The sequence below is a fragment of the Balaenoptera acutorostrata genome, chromosome 8, assembly GCF_949987535.1.
Source record: "Balaenoptera acutorostrata chromosome 8, mBalAcu1.1, whole genome shotgun sequence".
Classification (NCBI taxonomy): Eukaryota; Metazoa; Chordata; class Mammalia; order Artiodactyla; family Balaenopteridae; genus Balaenoptera; species Balaenoptera acutorostrata.
Window position 1 is genome coordinate 27,211,633 of NC_080071.1, and position 23,381 is coordinate 27,235,013.

Genomic DNA, 23,381 nt, shown 5'->3' on the forward strand with positions numbered 1-23,381 from the left:
TGATAATTAAGAATAACAGATACCCAAGATTACAAGATGTTTATTAGAGTTTTAAAATAAAGTAGTTCTTAATTGAATTTGGCAATAGAAAGGGCACTTAGGTGTAGGGAAAGAGGAATCCCAAACTGAGAAGCTGGCCAAGTGGTGAATTCATGGATGTTTTGCCGAAAACCTTACTTTTGGTTTTAAGGTTCGTAGGATTCGCTCGCAAAATAACCACTCTACACTCAGTTAAACAAGAATTTAGAGAGAGTTTATTGAATTAACAATTTACAGTATACTAATTAAGAAAAGAATTGTATAACTAACTAAGAAAGAATAGTAAAGGCAGAGGTTTATACATCACCGAGTTGGGGAATCACCTACATCCAGGTCCAAGCAGCGCTGGGAAGTCCCTTGAACAGCAATCTGGAGTCCCAGTTGGGAAGGTCCTGGGCGGTGGGTCCACCCCTCGGGTGAGACTTCAGTTTGCCACTCGAAGGAGCCCAGCTTTTAGCACCAGGCCGCAGGCTGATAACAATCAGCCTCCTTGCAAGTTTGCAGCTCTGGTTGTTGTCATAAATGCCTCGGTCTTAACTCATAAGTTTTGGAATGTTCTTGATCCCCAGGGGCTGGCCAGACCCTCAAGGTGAAAGAAGTCCCGTGACTTACTCTCTATCTTATCTAGGGGTTTATTATGGATTCTGGCCTGGGTGTAACTCAGCAGTTTGGCATGCAGTCGGCTTTAGCACCATTGTCCAGTCAGAGAGAGGCCTGGTGCCGCCTCTGAAGCCTGAACAAGACAACTTTACTAGCTTCCCCAACAATGGGCTGTATTAATAAGTGAAAAAATTAGATAAATCAGTGTTAGACAAGGAAAGAATATTGGCTTTGCAATGCAATTGAACTTATTGAAGCCTCTGAGTGAGGTTCTCTGAAGTGATAGCAAGTTGGCTGGCTCCTTGCCCACTGGCCACGTAGTCGAATGGTCGCAGGGCGGACACCTCACCCAAAATGGGCTAAAAGGTTGCTCATGCTTTGGAACATTAAACTTGAACTGTGAGACATAGAAGTTGCTGGGCTTAAACCTGGTAACTGTGGCGCTCTAAAAAACAAGATCATGGAATTTCTACAACCATAATCCCAGAAGCTGTCCTTATTCCTGCAGTTCCTCAGTTTTTCATTTCAGCTCTATCTTAGATTGCATGAACTAGTTCAGTATTTTTCCAACAGATGTCTTTGTGCTTAAGTTAGCTAGAATTGGCTTTTGGGTTGCTTGCAAGCAAAAAAAAAAAAACAAAAAATTGTATGACGTTTTGAGGTCAATTTCATCTCATTTTAATTCTCATCTAATCAAATATACCAGATATTTTGTTAGGAGAGATAGAGTGGTGAATGAGATGTACATGATTCTGCTTATGGAGCTTTTAGTCTATCAGAGAAAATAGACACTGACAAAATAATTAAAGTATGGAAATAGAAGGGTTTCATTCATTCATCAAACAAATATTTATTGAGCCTCTATTAGATATAAAGCATTGTTCTAGACCATTGGAACATCAGTACAGAGATCCCTGCCCTGGTATCTTCCAGCAGGGGACAAAAAAGAATTAGTAAACCTAAAAATACATAAATAAATAATATGGATTTAGGAGGTGGTAAGTGCTGTGGGAAAAGAAATCAAAAAGTAGATCGGAAAGAATCATGCATACATCAAAAGGCTTAGAGTCCAGAGAGAAAAAGCAGGTTGGAGAAACTGAATTATTATTAGCGCTGAAATATTGGCAAAAAGGCCAATGGCTCAAAAAGAAGATGAAGTTAGCCAGAGTTAGCCAGAGTATATTGTTAAGGACTTTATAAGCCATTTTGAGGATTTTGAACTTTATCCTAAGGTAATCCAAAGCCACTTAAGAGTTTTAAGCTGCTGAACATGATCACATTTGCAATTTAAATTTATCATTGTGCCTCCAACCTGGAAAGCCCATTGAAAGCAAACAGTAGTGGATGGGAGAGAATAATTAGGATGTGGCTGTGCTAGTCCAAATGAGAAATGGTGATACCCTTGATTAACATGTGTTTCTTGAATTGGAAAATGGTAGCTGTGTTTAAATGGCTGATAACGAGACTTAGATTCTCAGCTTATCATATTTAGGGTAAATTAATGCCTGTTCAGGTTTATCTTCTGTTCTTTGAGCTTTGATGCTGTTTGCCAATTTGAAATGTTGACCACTTTTTCACTGGCTTCATACCTACCAAGTTTAATTAGGCCTCGTCTTTGGGAACAAAAATATATTATTAAATGACTATTTAAGGAGCTATGGCAGCCACAGGACAAGCATTGATTCTGCTCACTTGCATCTCTACCTAGCTAGCCACCTATTGTCGTCCTCAAATTCTGAGAGAACCAATACAGGGTACAAGCAAACCAAGTATATACAACTCCTTTATTAACAGGGTCTTTTCCCTAAACTCTTGTATTCTTTTCTTTCCTAGTGAGCTAGCATAGATGCTGTAGGAGAAAACCACATGCTCCCTTTACCATTCTACTATTAGGTCTTGATCAAGGTTTATATACTTGTAAGCAATAGGTCATTTGGCCCTCATAATTCGTTATGGCATCTTGTTACACTCACATAATATTTTTTAAAGGCCGTGAAACTAGACAGGTGTTACGCTTGGTTGCTGCACAAGCAATTTAGCACTTAACCAGTTTCATGGGTATAAGTTTAAGTTATGCCCACCTGTAATTATTTGAATGTTTAATTTCCAGCATAGATACTAATCCCACCTTAAACAGTCAGTTCCTTTGTCCCTTTGACCTGGGAATAGCTCAGGCTCTTTCAGTCTCAAAGAGGTAGACAGAAATTACAGCCAACCTTCAACTCCATTGCTTCAAGTCTTGCCAGTACAAATGTAATAACAAAGGGAAAAGAGACTTTTGAATTCCCTTATCATCCCTCCAAAAATTTCCCCTCTCATGCTTGAGGAAGTGAGAAAGGAAGAGAAGAGTACCACGTACCACATTTTGCCATGTTTGAATATAGTTCCCTTTGGTCCAGTTGGGTATCCTTGAGAAATCTGCCTTTCTTAAGGAAGCTGGGGGAGGTCAGATGGGAAAGTGGAGCTTAAGGACATGGTTTTTAACTGTTCCCATTGCGATATCTTATTATAAAAATGTACTTTTTAAACATGGGTTTCCATTTTGTATTATTTTGTGTCTTGGTGTCTCTCCCTCATAAATTACTTTGCATCTTGTTTGAAGTGAACAATTTTAAAATTTATATCCTGTCCTACTTTTATTTCAGGAACTTTACTTAAAATATCTGTTTTTCTCTCCACCCTCTCAGATATGCATGAACATCTTATGCATTTCACACTCTTTAAGATGGAGAAAATAATAAGCTAATCTGAATAGTGGTAAAATCAGTCAGAGTAGAGATTTTATTCTCAAAAGAATAGACAGTGTAGTATCTTCTTATTGCTATCAGTTATCTCTATTGTTAATATAAGTCATGAAAAAGACATAAATTAGTAAAACAAGGCAGTAGAACATGAATTTGGAGGTTATTCTCAATTCCATGCAGCCCAGCAAAGTGGATGCTTGTTCCTTGGGAGCAGGTAACACATTCTACTCCTTTTTGTATCCCCTACTCCACCCCAGCAGGCAAGCATATGCATACCAGTTACTAAACACTTGAATAGATGAGTAGAGTAAGTTGAAATTAATGATACTTAAGAGACATCTAATACTGTACTTATAGAATTCACACCAGTGATGAACCAAGAAGAAGATTTTGACTAGGAATTGAGTGCTGGGTTATTTAACTCTCTCGGGATGGTGTGTGGACACACCCAAGGAAGGAAAAGTCCAAGGAAGGAGCTACTGGAGAACAGACTAGAAATTAGACAAATGGCCCTCCAATTTGAGGATGTATCAGAATCACCTGGAGGGCTTCATAAAGCAGAGTCCTAGGCCCTACCCTCTGGGAGTTTCTGCTTCAGGAGATCTGGAATGAGGCTTGAGAATTTGCATTTCCCTCCCAGGTGATGCTTATGCTGCTAATCCTAGTAGCCGACTTTGAAAACTACTGAATTAAAATTTGGAAATCTGGCCCAGCTAAGGGGATCTGGTCAGGCTGCCTGCTCTGTGATCTGCATAGAGAAGGGGTTATTACAGAGATTTCTGAGGGCAGTGCCTAGATAATGTAACTAAGAACTCAAAAGAGACTTAAAATCAGCTGACATAATGAGATGGAAGATAGAATGCATGGCATCAATTTAGCAATACTTTCAGCTAAGTTAAATTAATTTAACAATGTAAGACCATCACATATATCTAAGCTAATTTATATATGTTATTCCTGAAAATATTCTTACACTGCAAGGAAAGTTTATGCCCTTCAGCTGACTATGTATATGTCAAGGTAAATGGGGAAGGTGGAGAAAGGGCAGCTCAAGGAGAGGGGAAAACCTATTCATCCTAGAGAAAGGATTTAGGAGAAACCGTACCCACTCCCCACACCTCACTCTTCCCACCCAACTAGTGCTATGTCCCGACTAACGAGCCTTAGGAGGTTTCCGAAACAGTGGCAACAGCTTCAGCAACCAGGTGTCATAGGGACATACTTCACCCTATTGTAATATTTCAGTGGAAACTACCTAAAATTTAGACCTCATTTCATATAGTGCTCAGCTAATTAGGTTTCTGACATTTTAAAACTTGAGTATGAAGTCTTTGCGTATTTACATGTGTTCCTTCCAGCAATCATTTAGGACTTTGGGGAACATTGGCATTTATTTTCGATACAGAATTTTATGGACTTAGGTGGATTTTCTCAATCTGCCAACAGAAAGGAATAAAGGTATTGCATTAAAATGAACTATGTCTAAAAAAGTTGATACATGTTGGTAAGCAAATGGTCAAATGCTCATATTTAATTTAATGTTTGTTAATTTGAAAATGTTTTTAAAAAACTGCTTAGTGAACCTTTCAAGGGAAAGCTCAGCTTATGTATAAAAAGCCACATAAAAATGACTCCGGAGACCTTGGCTGCACATCCAGCGGTCAGATATTTCAATGCTCCGTTGCTCCCGTTCCTGCTACAGGTACATGTGACAGCGCTGCAGCGATGAGTGGAATTTTAAAGAGGAAGTTTGAAGAAGTTGACGGCTCCTCACCCTGCTCCTCTGTGCGGGAATCAGATGATGAAGTTTCCAGCAGTGAAAGTGCTGACAGTGGGGACAGCGTCAATCCATCCACTTCTAATCATTTTCCCCGTGAGTATGGAAACTATACCTGAAACTGACTGTCTGCTTCTACAGTGAAAATAACTGTATCATCTTGGTCATTTTTTTAACTTTTATTACTAGTTTGTTTTTGTTTTTACAATTGAGCTAAAAACAAAACATGATTAAGTAAAAATGAAATATTTCTGAGGCATCAGTGGGTTCCTTTATTTAGAATGCTTTTGGGAGTGGATTATTTGACAGTGTTAACCAACTGATTCAATGGAAAAAATGACATTTTATTATTATTACTTTTCAAAGGAAGCACCCTACTCCAACAGTAGATGGGGAAAGACAAGTCCAGGCACAAAAAGATGTATCCTCCCATAGCTGAAATGATATTCTAGGAGAAAAAAAAAAGTGGGGAGGATGTATTTGGCAGTGGAAGGTCTAGGTTCAGAGGGAAAGAGCATAGCCAACCATGCGTTAAGAAATGAGAAAACAGCAAGACTCTCCCAAGTGTGCAAGTGCAGTTTATACCTCTTTTCCACTCATCCCTTTATTCTCTTATCCTTAAGAATAATATTTAAAACCCACAAAGAAAAAAAAGGTGTATGCTTTCTCTTTTTCCTTTTTCTGCCACACTGTAACATCACTCCTTCCTGTCAGACAAGGTGAGGTTTGAAGGACCGACAGGAAGATTTTGTAAGGAAATACAATCTACAAGCTAAAGGAGACTGACTATTAATAGCTAAATAATCTTGAATTTATATTTACAACAGGAAGATTTTAATATATCATGATATCATAGTAGATAACTAGTCTTAGTTTTTTATTTTTCAGTTAAGTAGCTGATTTTATTAATATGTGATTGCATAACATAAAATTTATTTTGGAAATGTGACAACGCAGAAAACCAAGAGAATTAACCATATTTTTAAGAGGTAATAAGGAACTCAGTAAAACTATTGAACAAGAAACAAACATACAAAATCGACAGCGTTCCTTTAAGCAAGCAAAATTAATAGAAAATGTAATGAAAGGGCAACTACACTTATTATAACAGAAAAAATCATCAAATATTCAGGGACAAGGTTATTGTGTGATGTAGGTGATCTTCAAATACATTTACATATATCATTATGATGTGAAATGAGCTTGTGTTTTGATTCAAAAGTAGATATATGTTTACCTATTTGCCCTTAATATTAAGGCCAAATATTAATTTCTTAATATTGAAAGAAATATTAAGATTAATATTGATCTTCTGTGAAGATCAAAGAGCAAGCGAGATAATACATATGAAGGAACTTTATAAAATGTCAAGTACTAAGCACATGTTATATTAAAAATTATTCTCATAGCTAACATTTACTGGGTACATGCTGTGATTCAGTAGTTTTATACACATTATTCCTACTCTTTATAACAATCCTGGAAGTACCATTACCTTCAATTTACAGAGGAAATGACTGAGGATCAAAGAGGCTAAACATCTTGCCCAAGATCACACAGGATTAAAGCCTAGACATATATACACACACACATATATATATGTCCATATAGTTATGTGTTCCACCCCATAGTCTTCACCTTTTCCATTATCTCATTCTGCCCTTTAGTTATGTAATATTGGACATATCTTTAAAATGTGATTTATTGTGAGTTAGAAAAGAACACTGGAATTAATGAAGAGACAGGTTATGTTTCTGGATATAAAGGTAAATCTGTTAAAGCTTTCCACATTAATTTATGAATATAAAAGGATAATCTCAATAAAACCCTCAACTGGATTTTCTTAGAAGGTGATGGAATAATAAAAATCCATTTGGAAAAATAAGCTAATGAGAATAAAGGGATATTTTTTAAAAGAAGCCATAAATGTTGAAAAGCCACTCCAGATATCAAATAATAGCAGAAAATTACATAGTTTAACATTTTCAGTACCATGTTAGATCTCGGAAAATAGAGAAAATCTCAACATAGTATAGATAAGAATTATATATATATATATACACACACACATATATGTATATGAATAGGGCATTATAAAACAATGGGAAAGAGGAGTATTTAATAAATGGTTTTGGTATTAGAGTTTGAAAAAGAAAAATTTAGATATACATCCCACAACATTGCCAAAATACATTTCAGATAGATTAAGTAGATGAATATTTTTAAAAATCAAATCACGGGGGAAGTTTCATATTTGGTAGGATTGTTATCTGAGCGTTGAAGTAACATAAAAAAGTTACATTGCAAAATACTTAACATATTTATATAAAAATATTAAACATACCTGATCCCCAAAAAAACCCAAAGTAAAAGTAAAATAATCTATATTGGAAAAAAAATTTTTGCTGTTAATATGGTAAAGCGTTACTGTCTGAATAGCAAATAAAAAAACACATAAATTTTTATATAAATTAAGATACACACCCGCAAACATAATCTACATGATAGGAAATATGATTAGAAAATATTTTGAAGCATTTAACACCAGTAGTAATAACAACACAGATTAAAATAATACTAATGAGATTTCATTAGTATGAAATCATGGAAATTTCATCTCCTTGAAATTAGTGTTCCTCCCTCCAACAGAAAATACTAATACTAAGTGCTGGTGAAGGTCGCAGTACAAATTTTGCATACATCCATATTGCTGTTGATGGCAATGAAATTTATAAAAGTGTCTGTTTAGCACTTTGGAAATATAAGAACCATAATGATATTCATATCTATAAGTCTGTACTTCAAAGAATTTATCTGAAGGGGGAAACGTCAGAAACATGGGGAAAAATGCATAACTGAAAATGTTGGTTGTTGAGGGAAATAACAAAAACTGGGAACTGGGGCAGGGAAGAGGAAGGTAACATGTCTAAGAGTGGGGAATTGATGCATTAAGTTATGGTAGCTTATACAATTAATTAATCTACATGATAAGTATGAAGACAGGAGATAATGTTAAGAAAAGCAGACCACAAAATTTTACCTACACTGTCAGGGTAAGTCTCTGTATCATAATGGCAAAGAATGGTAAGGTGCTTTAAGAACTGAAAACAATTTGATTTGTTGAAGTATTAGAATGATAGATTAATTTTCATATTTATTAATTTTTATTTCAGTTAATATTTATACATCCCACAACAAAGAAATTTTAAATTTAAACTAAAATGATAACTGTAGTTCTGATTGTGTTTATGTAAGCAAATGGCTGATCAGCTAAATCATGCAATACTTCAGCTAACTAGTAAAGGGTTTTTATGAGTTATGTCCAACAAATGTTATTTTTCCTGTTGAAGAAAATAGACATATTTTGTGATGCCCAAGAATTTATTGAAATTTTCAACTCATCATTTATTATCAGTGGTAGTTGGCAATGGTTAGTTTACGAAATTACTGATTTAACTTTATATTAAATGAAATCTGGAGGAGATTTTTCATGATTTTTAAAGATAATTAAATGATTGATTTAATAAAAAGTGCCTTTTTGATTTAATAGTCTGTTTAGTTCACCGTATTCACATTATGGAGAAGGAGAAAAAGAAAACGTGAGAGAAAAAAAAACCCAAAAAATCAAAAAACAAAAATTCTCCCTCAAATATTTGCTGTATAAAAGATCTGAACGTGTTAACCAATGTAAAAGAAATAGTTTAGGGCTTCCCTGGTGGCGCAGTGGTTGAGAGTCTGCCTGCCAATGCAGGGGACACGGGTTCGGGCCCTGGTCTGGGAAGATCCCACATGCCCCGGAGCGACTGGGCCCGTGAGCCACAGTTACTGAGCCTGCGCGTCTGGAGCCTGTGCTCCGCAACAAGAGAGGCCGCAATAGTGAGGCCCACGCACCGCGATGAAGAGTGGCCCCCGCTCACCGCAACTGGAGAAAGCCCTCGCACAGAAACGAAGACCCAACACAGCCATAAATAAATTTTAAAAAAATTTAAAAAAAAAAAGGACTTTATTAAAAAAAAAAAAAAAGAAATAGTTTAAAAGATTTCTTGTTTCTAGAAATGTATTTCAGATTATTTGCTAGCCCCAAATTGATGCACAAATTTTTATAAAATGTTTTATTTATTTTTTCAGCTAAAGTACAGTGATCTTATCTGCATATGAATCTATGAACATATATTTTTAGAAATATTGTTATTGATGAATCTTATTTCTTTAATATATTTTTCTACTTTCAAGAATAAAAGTAGTTACCTTAGAGTAAAAAAGGATTTTTGATGACTATCAAATTTGTGTAGTATTAGGAAACCAAATTTAGCTTCACACTGAGCTCTTTTAAAATACAGTTATTTAAATCTCACTCATCATGAGCTCATCTTTCAAGTTTAAAATGTCAGATGCACTCAGTGCTTTATAAGCATTAACGTATTGCATAACATAACATTTTGTTATCATTGCAAATATAGGAATTGATAAAACTGTGTGGTACAAGTCAGCAGCTATGGTAGTAGAAAATTCCATCTATTCTAAGCTTTCTATAAGCTATTCAACTTGCAGCACATCACGTTATGATATTAAAAGCTTCAAAATATAAATCAGTAAAGGCATTATGGCTTTTACCTTGGACTTTTGAGTTTTGCTAGGCAACTAGCATACTTACCAGCAATGAACCAAGGTCATATCTTATACTTCCCTTGAGATAGAAGTAGCTGGATTCTGTATTGCTGTGGAACGCTTTGTTTCATCAAATCCCTGTGGCTCTATAGCCAATCAGCCTGTACTTGAGTGCTGTCAAAAGGAGAGCTACAGAGAAGCTGGAATGATTTTTTTTTTCTGCCCTCTCAAGGTTCCTGGCACTTCACACGAGTAATGAGAAGCTGTATGATGAAAGGAACACATTTTTCCTGAAACAGAGTGTTTCTACAGATAAATATATAGTATTTAGGAAGTGGAAATATCAAAAGGCAAAATGATAGGTATTCTAAATTGCACATGAAAACAGGTAGTGGATGTCTTATATAGGGATAAGCGTTTCTAATTTACACTTTCACATTCTTGGGTTCATTTGATATCCTAAAATTGTTGAGTGATTAGGAGCCATTATTGTACCCACTTTATAAAAGTAGAAATTAACATTCAGAGATATATTATTAATTTATCCAATGGCTGAGATTTTAATCCGTTTTCCTCCCTCCTTCCTTCCTTTCTTTCTTACTTCCCTCTCTTTTCTCTCTGAATACACAGGGCATAAATACGCTGCTATGTGCACCCAAGTCACAGTCTTCCTCCAATGTCATTTCCCTCGCAATGAATGCACATTTCATAGAGGGATTAGAGATAAAAAATCAAAAGAAATCAGATCTTGACATGAAACTTTGTAGTGGAAGTATGACCGAAACATATCTATTCTCTTTACCAAGCAGTTAAAATGCATTGAAAATCTAGATTCAGTTTTGACAAATATAGTGTTTCTTATGTTACAGTCTCTGTGGTAGGTGCTTTCAGACATGTCAAAATGATAGACTACAAGTAATAAATACAACTCAGAGATACAGTGACAGATCTTGTCTACTCAGCATTGTGGTATTAATTTGAGAACTTACTATAAAAAAGACAAACATAACAATCTATCCCTAGATCAATGATTTTTCAAACAATAGAGGAGTGTTAAGGCAGAAACTGAACATAGACATTTTAGGGAAGTCTTTGAGCAGGACTTAGGACCACATGACCCTCAAAAGCTCCTTACTACCCTGTAATAATATGGTTCTAAGAACAAGGATCAAAATAGCATCTTAAGTTAGAGCAGACACCAAGTGGGAAAAGATAAGCAGCATAGGTCAAGGCACCTCTGATAAGCTATTTATTTAAGACATCTCCAGACTCTGACTCTCTGCAGCTCCTTATGTTGGAAAAGAACCAAATAGCCTGGCCTTGTGAGATCAGACCTGGAACCAGTTGCAGATCTATTATACTAGGTCATGTCCCTATCTGAACACCAGACATGGACCAGTTGAGTCGTTAAGTATTAAGTTTAGTTTAGTGGAAATGTGAGAGTTTAAGTAGTTGGGACAATTACGAGTGGAGGAAATAGATACGAGTTAGTGGTCCATTTGGAAAATACTCACTTGAATGTACTATAGAAGCCGTTGACTGATACAGTGCAATTGTTTTCAGATCATTTCATCTGAGAGATCTGAGAGATCCAGTACGATAAATCAGAAATAGTCAACCATTGCCGCCTCCTCTGACCTTACTTAGACCATCCTTCAGGTTGCAATGTCTTCTACTCTGCCTCTCAATCTCTAACTATAAAGTTCTGTACCTGCTACAAGGCTCATATCAAATATTTCTTTCTCCATGAACACTTTACCACGTCTCTCATGGTACTCATCCTCTTTGCCTGAATCTCCCGGTATTTCACCAACATTAAAAACCTTTGGCAATGGTTTTCTAACTTCTTTCCATCCCAGTATTGCCCACCAAACCATGATGTCAGTAGCCATGTGATGGCTCATTGAACCATTAGCCTCATGTTTCCTTGACCACCTCTATTCTGGAGTCTTCCATTCCATTCACGTCCTTTACCTCCACTCCATACAGCTGCTTACGTCCACAGCTTCACCCAGGATAGTTCTATAAACTAGTACAGCTCTATCACCGAAATACCAAATTTCAGTGTGCCAAACTCAGACCATAACCTATTTTCCTTCCACTTCCTTTCTCCCCCTACCCACTTTTTTTAACTCATCCTGTTTTCCCCCAACATAGCACCCATGTCTTGTCTTTACATATCTTTCCCCTCCACCCTTCACATTCGCTCCATTATTTCAGCTTTTTATTTTTTTATTTTTTTTTGGAGACTTGGACTCTTAACCATTTTCCTCCCATATCTTTCACTCCATATTTCCTTTTTATTCAAAACATCCAAACACTTTAAGGAAGTTTTGGAGAAAATGACGAAACTGTATGTTTTCAAACTCAGCTGCCTGTTACTGCCACAAAACACCCTCCTAAGGTGCCCACGGTCATTTTCTCTTCTATCTCAAAGAGCGGAGTCATTGAGTCATCAGACTCATCAAGTGCCTCCACCTCCTACCTCATATTCAACAGATCACCTTGTCTTCACTGTGAATGCTACCTTCCTGTTGGTCCTTATCTGCATGTCCTTACATTCTACCTTTAAGCAGGGCCGTCAAAATGAGTTTTAAGCAATGAGTGTAAGCTCATCAAAGGCAGGAACTCAGTCTTTGTATGCCTAGTATCTAGTAGACACTTAATAAATATTGGATAACAGATTGAACTGAAGAGTCAGGTTTATATATATGTATACAACATACGTGTGTGTGTGTGTGTATATATATGTGTATATACATATACTGTTGAGTGAAATACACAAGTTGCAAATAAGACAGTACTTACATAATTAAAACACACAGACAACACTTTATTTTATGGAAGTAAAAATATACATAGGAAGGGCTGAAGATTGTTTCCTCTAGAGAGAAAGGATATAGGAAGGAGTGGTGGCTGCTTTAGCTGTACTTTCTCACTTTCACTTAGATTTTAAAAGGAGCAATCTAAAATAAGTATGCAAAATATTAACATCCATTAAATATGGGTAGTAAGTACATGTGACGTCTGGAAGTTTCAAATATTTTATAATTTTTAGCAAGTTTTACGTATCTTTCACTTGGGATAAAAGTCTACGGATCACCCCACTATCCCCATCCCCATTATTTTCTTTCTCAGCACTCATTTTTTTCTTTCATAGCACATACCACAATTTGCAATTATTTTATAGTGTATTTGTTTACTTTGTGTATCTGTTTTGTTTACCACTGTATTCCTAATAGGGAAAGGCAAAAGAGCCCTGCAGCACATTAGAAACTTCCAGGCCAAATTTGGTCGTTAAGTAGAACTAAATTTAATGTATACATTCAGAGCCTTCCTCTTGTCCACAATGATAGCCAAGTGACGTTGTCAAATTTTTTCCTGAAATCCTTTCACATACCTTCATTGCCTATGTCCTAAAATGTAGGGAGCCATCTCTTCCCCAGGTGTCAGGCTCCAGGCTGCACAGTGATATCTAGAAAAATCATCATTGAAATTTGCTTCTTGTACTTATAAAATACACTATACACTGTTATACTGTATATACAGTAAATCCCACATAACATTTTTGTCTCTTCTGTGGTGTTAATATAGAACATGTTTCTTTATTTGATTATCAGTGAAGTAGCTGCTTGTGTTTGGGAGCTATTGTAAAAAGAAAAATATTTAGGTTTGCTATGGCTTTGCTTTCCCTAGTGCATCAGGTGAATTTGTGAGAATGAGACTCTACTGCAAATTCCTTCAATTTGTTGTAACTGAAAAAGCCACAACCGAGGAGCCAGAAGATCCTCAGTCTAGTTTTAGTTGTTACAAGTAGCTCTGACCGTGATTATATCATGTTTTTTCATTTGCAAAATGTGAAAATAGATTGATTTTAAGGTATTTTAAATTGCATAAGATTCAGGTAATCCTTCTTCCCTCCAAATATAATATGCCTCTGATAGTCTTTTTCGCTTGAGTTATTTATAGTATTGTATTTGAGGACCTCTTTGTGTTTTCAGTGTTTATGCTTGTGTACTATTAGTGTACCCATATATTCAAGTCCAATCGAATATCCCATCTGGTGCTTTTAGTTTGTAGATTCCACCCTCCAAAAAGAAGACAATCATGTGAGTTATTTTAATTGAAGACATTTTGGGCTGTCTTGATTAAACAGATAATGCACTCAAAGAATAGTACATTAGAACTGTAAAAAAGACAGTTCCATAAGGACTGAGTAAAATTAAGTGATGACGGTTGGAATAAGGAGTTGTGTATGTTGTTCTGTTGACAGTGAAATGTTGGAGAATAAATAGAATATTCATGTACTTACGATTTTAAAAATTATCTTCAAAGCTGTCTTTATCTGAAATGTATAAGTGAACACTCTGGAACATCTCATTACCACAAAGGAATATTCTAACTAAAAATTTCTAAAGAAAGCTGCAAAAGAATGATGCATTGGAAGGAATGATTTATCTGGAATATGTTTAAAATGCATAGTCATTTGAAGCCATGGAATGTTATTTATAAAGCTAAATATCTACATTTGTCTCATTTATGTGCTAATTGTGTTTTAATATTGGTAGGGTCAACCCTACTTGTCAACAGAATGTACAGGCATTTAAGCAGTATATTTTAAGAGGCTTTTCTGTCCTAAAATATCTTCTACCACATGATTGGAATTCCCACCATTAATGTTATCGCTTTGGGATGATTCCTTTGGAATGTCTATTAAAATCCACATATAGGTGGCCTCTCTAGTCTATCTAGTAGTTAAAAATGTAATGTCTATACTCAAATTGCTTATATTCTCATCAAAGATTGTCTACTCGGGGGCAAGTAATGTAATATCTCTGATGTTTAGTTTCCTCATCTATAAATACCAATAAAAAATAGTACCTACATTATAAGTTTAATGGTGGCTTAAATGGGCGATATAGGCAAAATGCTTTACATTGTACTTGATATTTAGTAAGTGCGCAAGAAGTGTTAGCTGTGACGATGATACTGGTTCCAATGAGGGACAACACAAATTTTATTAACAGTTATTTTGGAAAACTATCTATGCAGAGAATAGCTCTCCAGAGGAAAGGAGACATATGATAGCTGTGGTTTTGGTAGGCTGGGAGGGAAGTCTGGAAAAGATCTAGATTAGAGATGCAAATCCAAATATCTTCAGAACCAGGCAAGTCATAGAATTGTGAGAAAACATCCAGGTGTATGACATGAAGGTATGGCGGATCTAGAGTATACCTCCCTAAAAGGAGTTAGACTTAATGGTAACAATAATAACAATAAACCTGTCTAATCCAATGAAATTCTTCTTGAGGCTGTATTCAGTTTACTAACTACCTGTTTGCTACTCCTGGCCTAGGCATTGGAACATTATTCAGAGGATATCATGAGATTCAACACAACAGCTATGGAAGTAAGAATTTCCAAAGTATACTCTCCACTCTTGCTGGCATTAGTCCTAAAAAGTCATAAGGGTTCAGAATAATAGTCATAGCAGTACTAACTGCCATTTATTGAACTTTCATTAAACATTCAGTGCGAGGGACTGCACTTAACATTTTATGTATGTTATCTTAATTAGCATAACCTATGAAGCATCTGATGCTGATTTTAAGTAGCTGCCCAGAATCACAAAGCTAATACGTAGTGAGGCCAGCTTTTAGTCTTTATGTCAGTGTGACTCTGGTACCTGTACTTCTGTATTATTATATCATATTGTTTCCCATAATTATTGTTGAAAACAGCATTAACAGACTTTCTCATTCGAGCATCACTTCTCAGACTTCTGAAAACATCTCCTAACTGTTTAGGAAATATAGTATAATCTCCTGCTAATTAATAAAATAACACATAGATTCCATTTCAAATGAGAGACACTCAGTAAATATTACATGGGTTGGGTTCAAAGTAAATAAGCTATATTGGCTGACTAACTCTTTCCTTTGTGTTTAAATTGCAGAGCAGATAGTCAGAATTTTGTCCTCTTAGGTTTTTCTGAAGCTGAAGCACTTAGTCTTTTTCTGAATGGCATTTTCTTTTTAGAGTAAAAGGAACAGGGAAGAAGAGTTGCTGATATTGTTATGACTGAGGGTATAAGGCTGGGCATTGTGGCACCTCCCAGCCAGGCCCACTTCCCCCCAGGAAGTGCTTCAGAGCTGCAGAGAAGAGGGTGTCTTGTCAGCTGCCTCCCCTTTGATTGACCACATCAGGCTTTAAAAATATTTATGAGCTCATTAGCATCAGCCCTTTGCAGAGCTCTCTTGTAGACCATCTTAATGGAAACGTGAGAGCTTTTATGAGTGCACTCTAAGATAGGATTTATGGGAAATAGTCACAGCAGGTGTTTGATGTCTTTTGGACTTATTCTCCCGAATTCTAGGTACCATCAGAACATCAAGAGAGTGTGACTTTTGTGTAAATACCAGGACAGAGAAATAAGTGTTGGCACAGGTATTTCTGGAAATTTTTCTATAACATTTATCAAGGACAATTTACTAGAAGAAATGGATAGTAACTTGAGGCTTAAAAGTCAGAGAGGGAAGGAAGGAGGGGAGAGGAAGGGAGGGAGAAAGAAGATAATGCAGTCGATTGCACTGCAAATGTGTACTTATATACTCAGAATATGGGATTAGGAAAGGTAAAGGGTAGTAAGCAGGAAAAGCATCATAGGCTGGAGGCGTGTGCTTGGCTCAGGCCCGCAGCACAGACAGCAAACAAGTAATAAGTAAGAATATGCATTAAAAAACCAATTACTACTGTTGCAGTTAGCATCTCTTAAAGTTTCCAGTTAAGAAGCAGAATCCATTGCAACCTCGCAAGAAGGGTGGGTTTCCTTTCAAATGGTAAAAGAAATGTGAGATTTAAAAAAAATGATGTTTACTGCTATACTTTACATGCATTAATACTTTTAATGCCTATTACTTTTAATCCTAATTTTTCACATGAAGGAACTGGAGGTCAGAGAAGGTTAGTGACTTTTTTCAGGGTCCTATTTTTAATAAGCGGCAGAACCACATTCAGACCCTGGCCAGCTTCCTTCCAGTGCCTGCACTCTTAGCCATGCACCTTTCCCTTTCTACGGAAGCCTCAAAGGACCTGCTCAATGAAATCTTTTCCTTCTCTGATTTGCTTCTTAATCTAGGCTTGAATTTAACCCTTGCAGAAATCTATATGGGTGTGATTTAATTTTCTAAGTATAAAATAAAATCGTTAATTCAAGAAAGTCTTCATTGTACAGCTTTTATTAGTATTGCCTAAAAAGTAAAAACATTTATAATTTATCATATATGCCCTTGCTTTTAATAAAGACTACCTTTATGCTGTGTACGTAATACTTAAAAAACCACAAGATGCTTGCCAAAATATTAAATACAAATTTGCCACATGCAAAGATTTTTTTAATATTATTTTTGTGGTTATTCTTGGTAATCATTTAGTTCTCCAATTTTCAAAATTGTGTTTTGTATAGAGTAGCAAAATCAATTACCTTAGAATTCTTGAATAATAGAACTATGCATGTGTAAAGGCGTGTATGTCAGAGTACTATATAACCTGCATTCATTTGTCCAAAGTTTTGAGGACATATGGGTGAAAATATTGCTTGTAACTGTTAACCAAAATTTCAGAAACAGAGACCTGATTGAAATAAAGAGGAATTTATTTGGGGTTTGTTAAGACTGCAGTCTGGGAGACAACAGATTTAAGAAGCACTTCAATTGTGTTTGCTAGTACTACAAAACGGGGGAGGCTACAAGTTTCCATAAGTTGTTTGTCAATAATTAGGATTGGAGCTGGCAAGAACTAAGGGTGCTTGTTAAGCAAGGATTGATTTGGGGTCTGAAATGATTACATAGTTGCAAAGGTGGAGGTGGGACTTTGAAACTACAAGGTTGCAGCTAGCAGCTGCTAGCAGATATTGTTTTGAAAATGGCTGGTGGTGTCCTTCAGTTTGATACAGTTTAGAGAAAATTCAAGTTCTCAGTGATGCAGGAATGTGTCTGAAACCACATCTACAATGGTAACCCGGCTCCATTTTGGATGCCTGAATTATAGTTACTCCATTTTGATTTTTAAATAATCTTAAAAATGTCACCATAATCATCAAAACAGTGAAATTCTAACAATACTGTTTTACACTGTTTTGATGGTTATCATAAGAGCTGTTTTGCTTTTGCTTGTATGTTTATTTTGCACTTTGAGTTATTCCCATAAATATTATATTGAAATAAAATTATATTTACTTGCCAGCCATGGTGGGGTTATTTACTCCACAGAAATTGGCAAATACCACACATCAGGGCTATCCATTTATTGTTTTGTAGATTGTGCAATGGAAAAGCGATGGAAAAAATGTGAAAAATGCAAATTAAAATTATATCATTTCTGTACCTTTTACATTGTGAATAAGCTGAATAAATATTCTTCTAGTCATCAAAAATTATTATTCTACTTAGGAGAGAAGTCATTCATGTCATTGATGAATGAGTGAAGTTTCAACATGTTTTTGATATTTCATTTTCCTTTTACCCATTTACTTAAATGAAAATATCAATCAGTATTCATATCTAACTACACTCATCTATCAATTGCAACCAGAAGTTGGTGATAGATACAAAAATTAGGCAAAAGTCAATTAATAATTGATTCTGTGAGAATCAATTGATTAAATAGAATTACAATAAAGAATATTTATATTTTATTATTTGTAAATCATGGGCTATGCATTCTTTATATAAATAAATGTATTTTTGTGGAGAGCCAGTTGTTAACTACTTGGTTAGCTCTATGATTATTGTTAAACCCAGCAGTTTTTGTGCATTTAAAATTTTTTTTGCACTTTTCCTTTATCCTTTTGAATGCCCTGAGTATAAAATGTTAGTATTTCTTAACTGAGAAAATGGTATTTTGTTAATTTTCATAAATATTGACTCATTACAAATTCTTTTTTTTAAATTTTTTTAAATTTTTTTATTTTTTTTATTTTTATTTTTTTTTTAATTCTTAAAACTGTAAGAAATAGAGGGGAAAGCCACTCATTACACTAAAATGAAAAAATGATATGGGTGATAATTTATAGATATTTAAATATTAAAAAAAAATAATCCGGCTTTTCTCTTATGTTTCTCAACCATTTCAGGTCTTTTTATGCTGTAAGCTTTTGTCTGATTTGTGGTCAGTTAGCTCAGTTAGAATTTGAGTGTGAATATCAGGCACAATTCCAGACTGACAACTGCATCAGCTTCCTTCTCAGTGGAGGCACTGACACAGGCTACCCCCAATTCTGATCAGATAGCTACACTGTCTGTTCTCCAATTCTACAGAAATGGGCTAGAGGACAAATGAATGAAAATGTTCCACAGCAACAGAAAAACACAGTTCAAAGTGTGCGGTGCTCAGGTCATAGTCACATATGATATACCAACAAAAATGTTCCATCTGTGAGTTTTCAACACAGTGGTGACGGGTCATTTGCTATGCTATCTTTAAGCAGATGCTTGAAATACTAAGAGTGTCTTTTTTCCCCTCTTGGAAATTGAAGTGTGTTATCTTATTAACATAGCTCTCATTGTCATCAGTGTTAGTGAATATTTACTAACACACAAACAGTTCTTTCCTTTAACTGGACTCTGAAATTCACAAAGTTAGGTACCTTTGTTATTTCGGGGCAGTAGCAGCAGAAAGACAGTATGAACCAAGAACTAAACAAATTGACATTTACACAGATTACACCATTTCATATAATTGTGAAGCCAGCATCAGGACATGTTTGCTATCCATTCACCTCCTTCCCCTGTCTACAGCCCATGCAGAGAAAATTATATATGTGGAAGGATTATGGAGTGCTAGAAATAATAGCCTTCACAGGGATGGGAAATGCTCTGAGGTTAATTATAAAAGGTTTATTAGGAGACCCAAATTTTGAGTTGGCTTAAAGAATGATTTGGTAATGTATTAGAGGTGGAAAAAGAAGTATATAGTAAGATTATGGTAGATTATCCTTATGAATGTTGTTATTTATGTGGTATGAGTTTGGGAGGCTGTTCAAAAATGCTGTAATATGTTAGGAACACATTCCTTTTCATTTAGACCCACCCTTCACATTCTTTCTTTGGGGATGGTTAATATCAGGGCTTTAACGCCATAAAGCTGTCAATCACAGCCAGCGTAGTGAGTGACTTGGTTTCTAATAGAAGGTTTATGGGGCCCCAGTAGTGTTCTACGTATCTGAATTAAAGAAGAGCTCCCATGAAATCAAGCAAAAGAGCAACAAAAAGAGAACTAGAGCCAAAGCTCTTCTAATTTATAATTTTACCTAAACTTCTTCCTAAAAGAATGCAGAGTAGATGAGGGATTGTAGGAAAATCCCCTCTTCTGTGTCCTAATTTTCCACTTACTGAGTTGTGAAGTGAAAAATTACAAGGTTTTTTTTCTACTTACCTAAACTCCTTTCAAGTCAGATTCACACAATCTGAAGATTACAACTGACCCTTTTTGCTACCACAAAATATTTCATTACATTAGGAGTGAGCCTAGGGAGTAAAGAGTGCTTCGTGGTGAGTTAGTTGATTGGGGCCACATGTGGTTTTCCCCCCATAGTGTACCTCATAGCTGCTGGCAAAATCAAGAAAGTGTCAAAAACACTGAGAGAACATATCTTTTAAAAACCATATGATCATCTCAATAGATGCAGAAAAAGCTTTTGACAAAATTCAACACCCATTTATGATAAAAACTCTCCAGAAAGTGGGCATAGAGGGAACTTACCTCAACATAATAAAGGCCATATAAGACAAACCCACAGCAAACATCATTCTCAATGGTGAAAAACTGAAAATATTTCCTCTAAGATCAGGAACAAGACAAGGATGTCCACTCTCGCCACTATTATTCAACATAGTTTTGGAAGTCCTAGCCATGGCAGTCAGAGAAGAAAAAGAAATAAAAGGGATCCAAATTGGAAAAGAAGTAAAACTGTCACTGTTTGCAGATGACATGATACTATACATAGAAAATCCTGAAGATGCCACCAGAAAACTACTAGAGTTAATCAATGAATTTGGTAAAGTTTTAGGATACTAAATTAATGCACAGAAATCTCTTGCATTCCTATACACTAACAATGAAAGATCAGAAAAAGAAATTAAGGAAACAATCCCATTTACCATTGCAACAAAAAGAATAAAATACCTAGGAATAAACCTACCTAAGGAGGCAAAAGACCTGTACTGAGAAAACTATAAGATACTGATGAAAGAAATCAAAGATGACACAACAGATGGAGAGATATACCATGTTCTTGGATTGGAAGAATCAATATTGTGAAAATGACTATACTACCCAAAGTAATCTACAGATTCAGTGCAATCCCTATCAAATTACCAATGGCATTTTTCACAGAAATAGAAGAAGAAAAATGTTTTAATTTGTATGGAAACACAGAAGACCCTGAATAGCCAAAGCAATCTTGAGACAGAAAAATGGAGCTGGAGGAATCAGGCTCCCTGACTTCAGACTATACTACAAAGCTGCAGTAGTCAAGAGAGTATGGTACTGGCACAAAAACAGAAATATAGATCAATGGAACAGGATAGAAAGCCCAGAGATAAACCCACACACCTATGGTCACCTAATCTATGACAAAGGAGGCAAGAATATACAATGGAGAAAAGACAGTCTCTTCAATAAGTGGTGCTGGGAAAACTGGACAGCTACATGTAAAAGAATGAAATTAGAACACTCCCTAACACCATACACAAAAATAAACTCAAAATGGATTAAAGACCTAAGTGTAAGGCCAGACACTATAAAATTCTTAGAGGAAAACATAGGAAGAACAGTCTTTGACATAAATCACAGCAAGATCCTTTTTGACCCACCTCCTAGAGAAAGGGAATAAAAACAAAAATAAACAAATGGAACCTAATGAAACTTAAAAGCTTTTGCACAGCAAAGGAAACTATAAACCAGACGAAAAGACAACCCTCAGAATGGGAGAAAATATTTGCAAACAAAGCAACTGACAAGGGATTAATCTCCAAAATATACAAACAGATCATGCAGCTCAATATCAAATAAACAAACAACCCTATCAAAAAATGGACAGAATACCTAAATAGACATTTCTCCAAGGAAGACATATAGATGGCCAAGAGGCACATGAAAAGATGCTCAACACCACTAATTATTAGAGAAATGCAAATCAAAACAACAATGAGGCATCACCTTACACCAGTCAGAAGGGCCATCATCAAAAAATCTACAAACAGTAAATGCTGGAGAAGGTGTGGAGAAAAGGGAACCCTCTTGCACTGTTGGTGGGAATGTAAATTGATACAGCCACTATGGAGAACAGTATGGAGGTTCCTTAAAAAACTAAAACTAGAACTACAATATGACCCAGCAATCCCACTACTGGGCATATACCCTGAGAAAACCATAATTCAAAAAGACTCATGCACCCCAGTGTTCATTGCAGCACTATTTACAAAAGCCAGGATATGGAAACAACCTAAATGTCCATCAACAGAGGAATGGCTAAAGAAGATATGGTACATATACACAGTGGAATATTACTCAGCCATTAAAAGGAACGAAATTGGGTCATTTGTAGAGACACGGATGAACCTAGAGACTCTCATACAGAGTGAAGTAAGTCAGAAAGAGAAAAACAAATATCATATATTAACGCATATATGTGAAATCTAGAAAAATGGTGCAGATGAACCTGTCTCTATTCCTGCTTTCTTGCAAAGCAGAAACAGAGACACAGATGTAGAGAACAAATGTATGGACACCAAGGGGGGGGAAGGGGGTGTGAGATGAGTTGGGAGATTGAGATTGACATGTATACACTGCTATGTATGGAATAGATAACTAGTGAGAGCCTGCTGTATAGCATGGGGAACTCTACTCAATGCTCTGTGGTGACCTAGATGGAATCCAGAAGGGAGAGGATATGTGTATACATATGGCTGATTCACTTTGCTGTACAGTAGAAAGTAGCACAACATTGTGAAGCAACTATACCCCAATAAGTTTTTTAAAAAATCAGTTATAAAGTTCTGTACACACAATGTAAAGCATTATCAAAAAGAGGAGAGTTGGAGGCTCAGAAATGTTTGCCTTGTATCCTAGAGTTTATTCACTGGCAAATATGCTGGTGTAGGTAATTTTGACCTGTGCTGTTTCCCTACTCGCTCAATCTGATGAAGGTACTGAACTGCTTATACAACCACCTAAGTCAGAAGGATTTAGAAGTTCCAAGGAAAAAGAATTTAAAGAATTCTTTCAAACTTACTAGTGAAGACATTCATTTGATTATTAATAAGACTAAACTTACTACTGTGGTTGGAGGAGTAGATGCTTAGTAAGAGCAAGGCTTGGAAATCAAAGAAAAATTCTCAGATGAAGGGCATGTATCTGAAGTGGGCACCCACAGGAAATGCAACCTTTTTTCTTCTCTTATGTTTAGAGATTTTATATATCACCTAAGCAAAAATATTTAATTGCAAAATTTTTAAAAAATAGAATTAAAGCAGCTTTGTATTCAGTTAATAATTACTTGATACATCATTTTCTATAAATTTTATTGGATAAACATATAAGCACTTTAAATT

The 23,381-nt window shown here is 35.7% G+C and overlaps 1 protein-coding gene across 1 annotated transcript in view; it reads left to right on the forward strand.

Annotated features, from left to right (window-relative positions):
• The first annotated feature begins 5,078 nt into the window (after nucleotides 1-5,078).
• CSRNP3 (cysteine and serine rich nuclear protein 3) overlaps nucleotides 5,079-23,381 on the forward strand; it is a 73,897-nt gene continuing 55,594 nt past the window's right edge. The window contains exon 1 of the mRNA XM_057551650.1: nucleotides 5,079-5,256. Within this exon, the coding sequence (XP_057407633.1) occupies nucleotides 5,109-5,256 (148 nt within the window). The 5' untranslated portion in view covers nucleotides 5,079-5,108. The remainder of the gene's footprint in view (nucleotides 5,257-23,381) is intronic.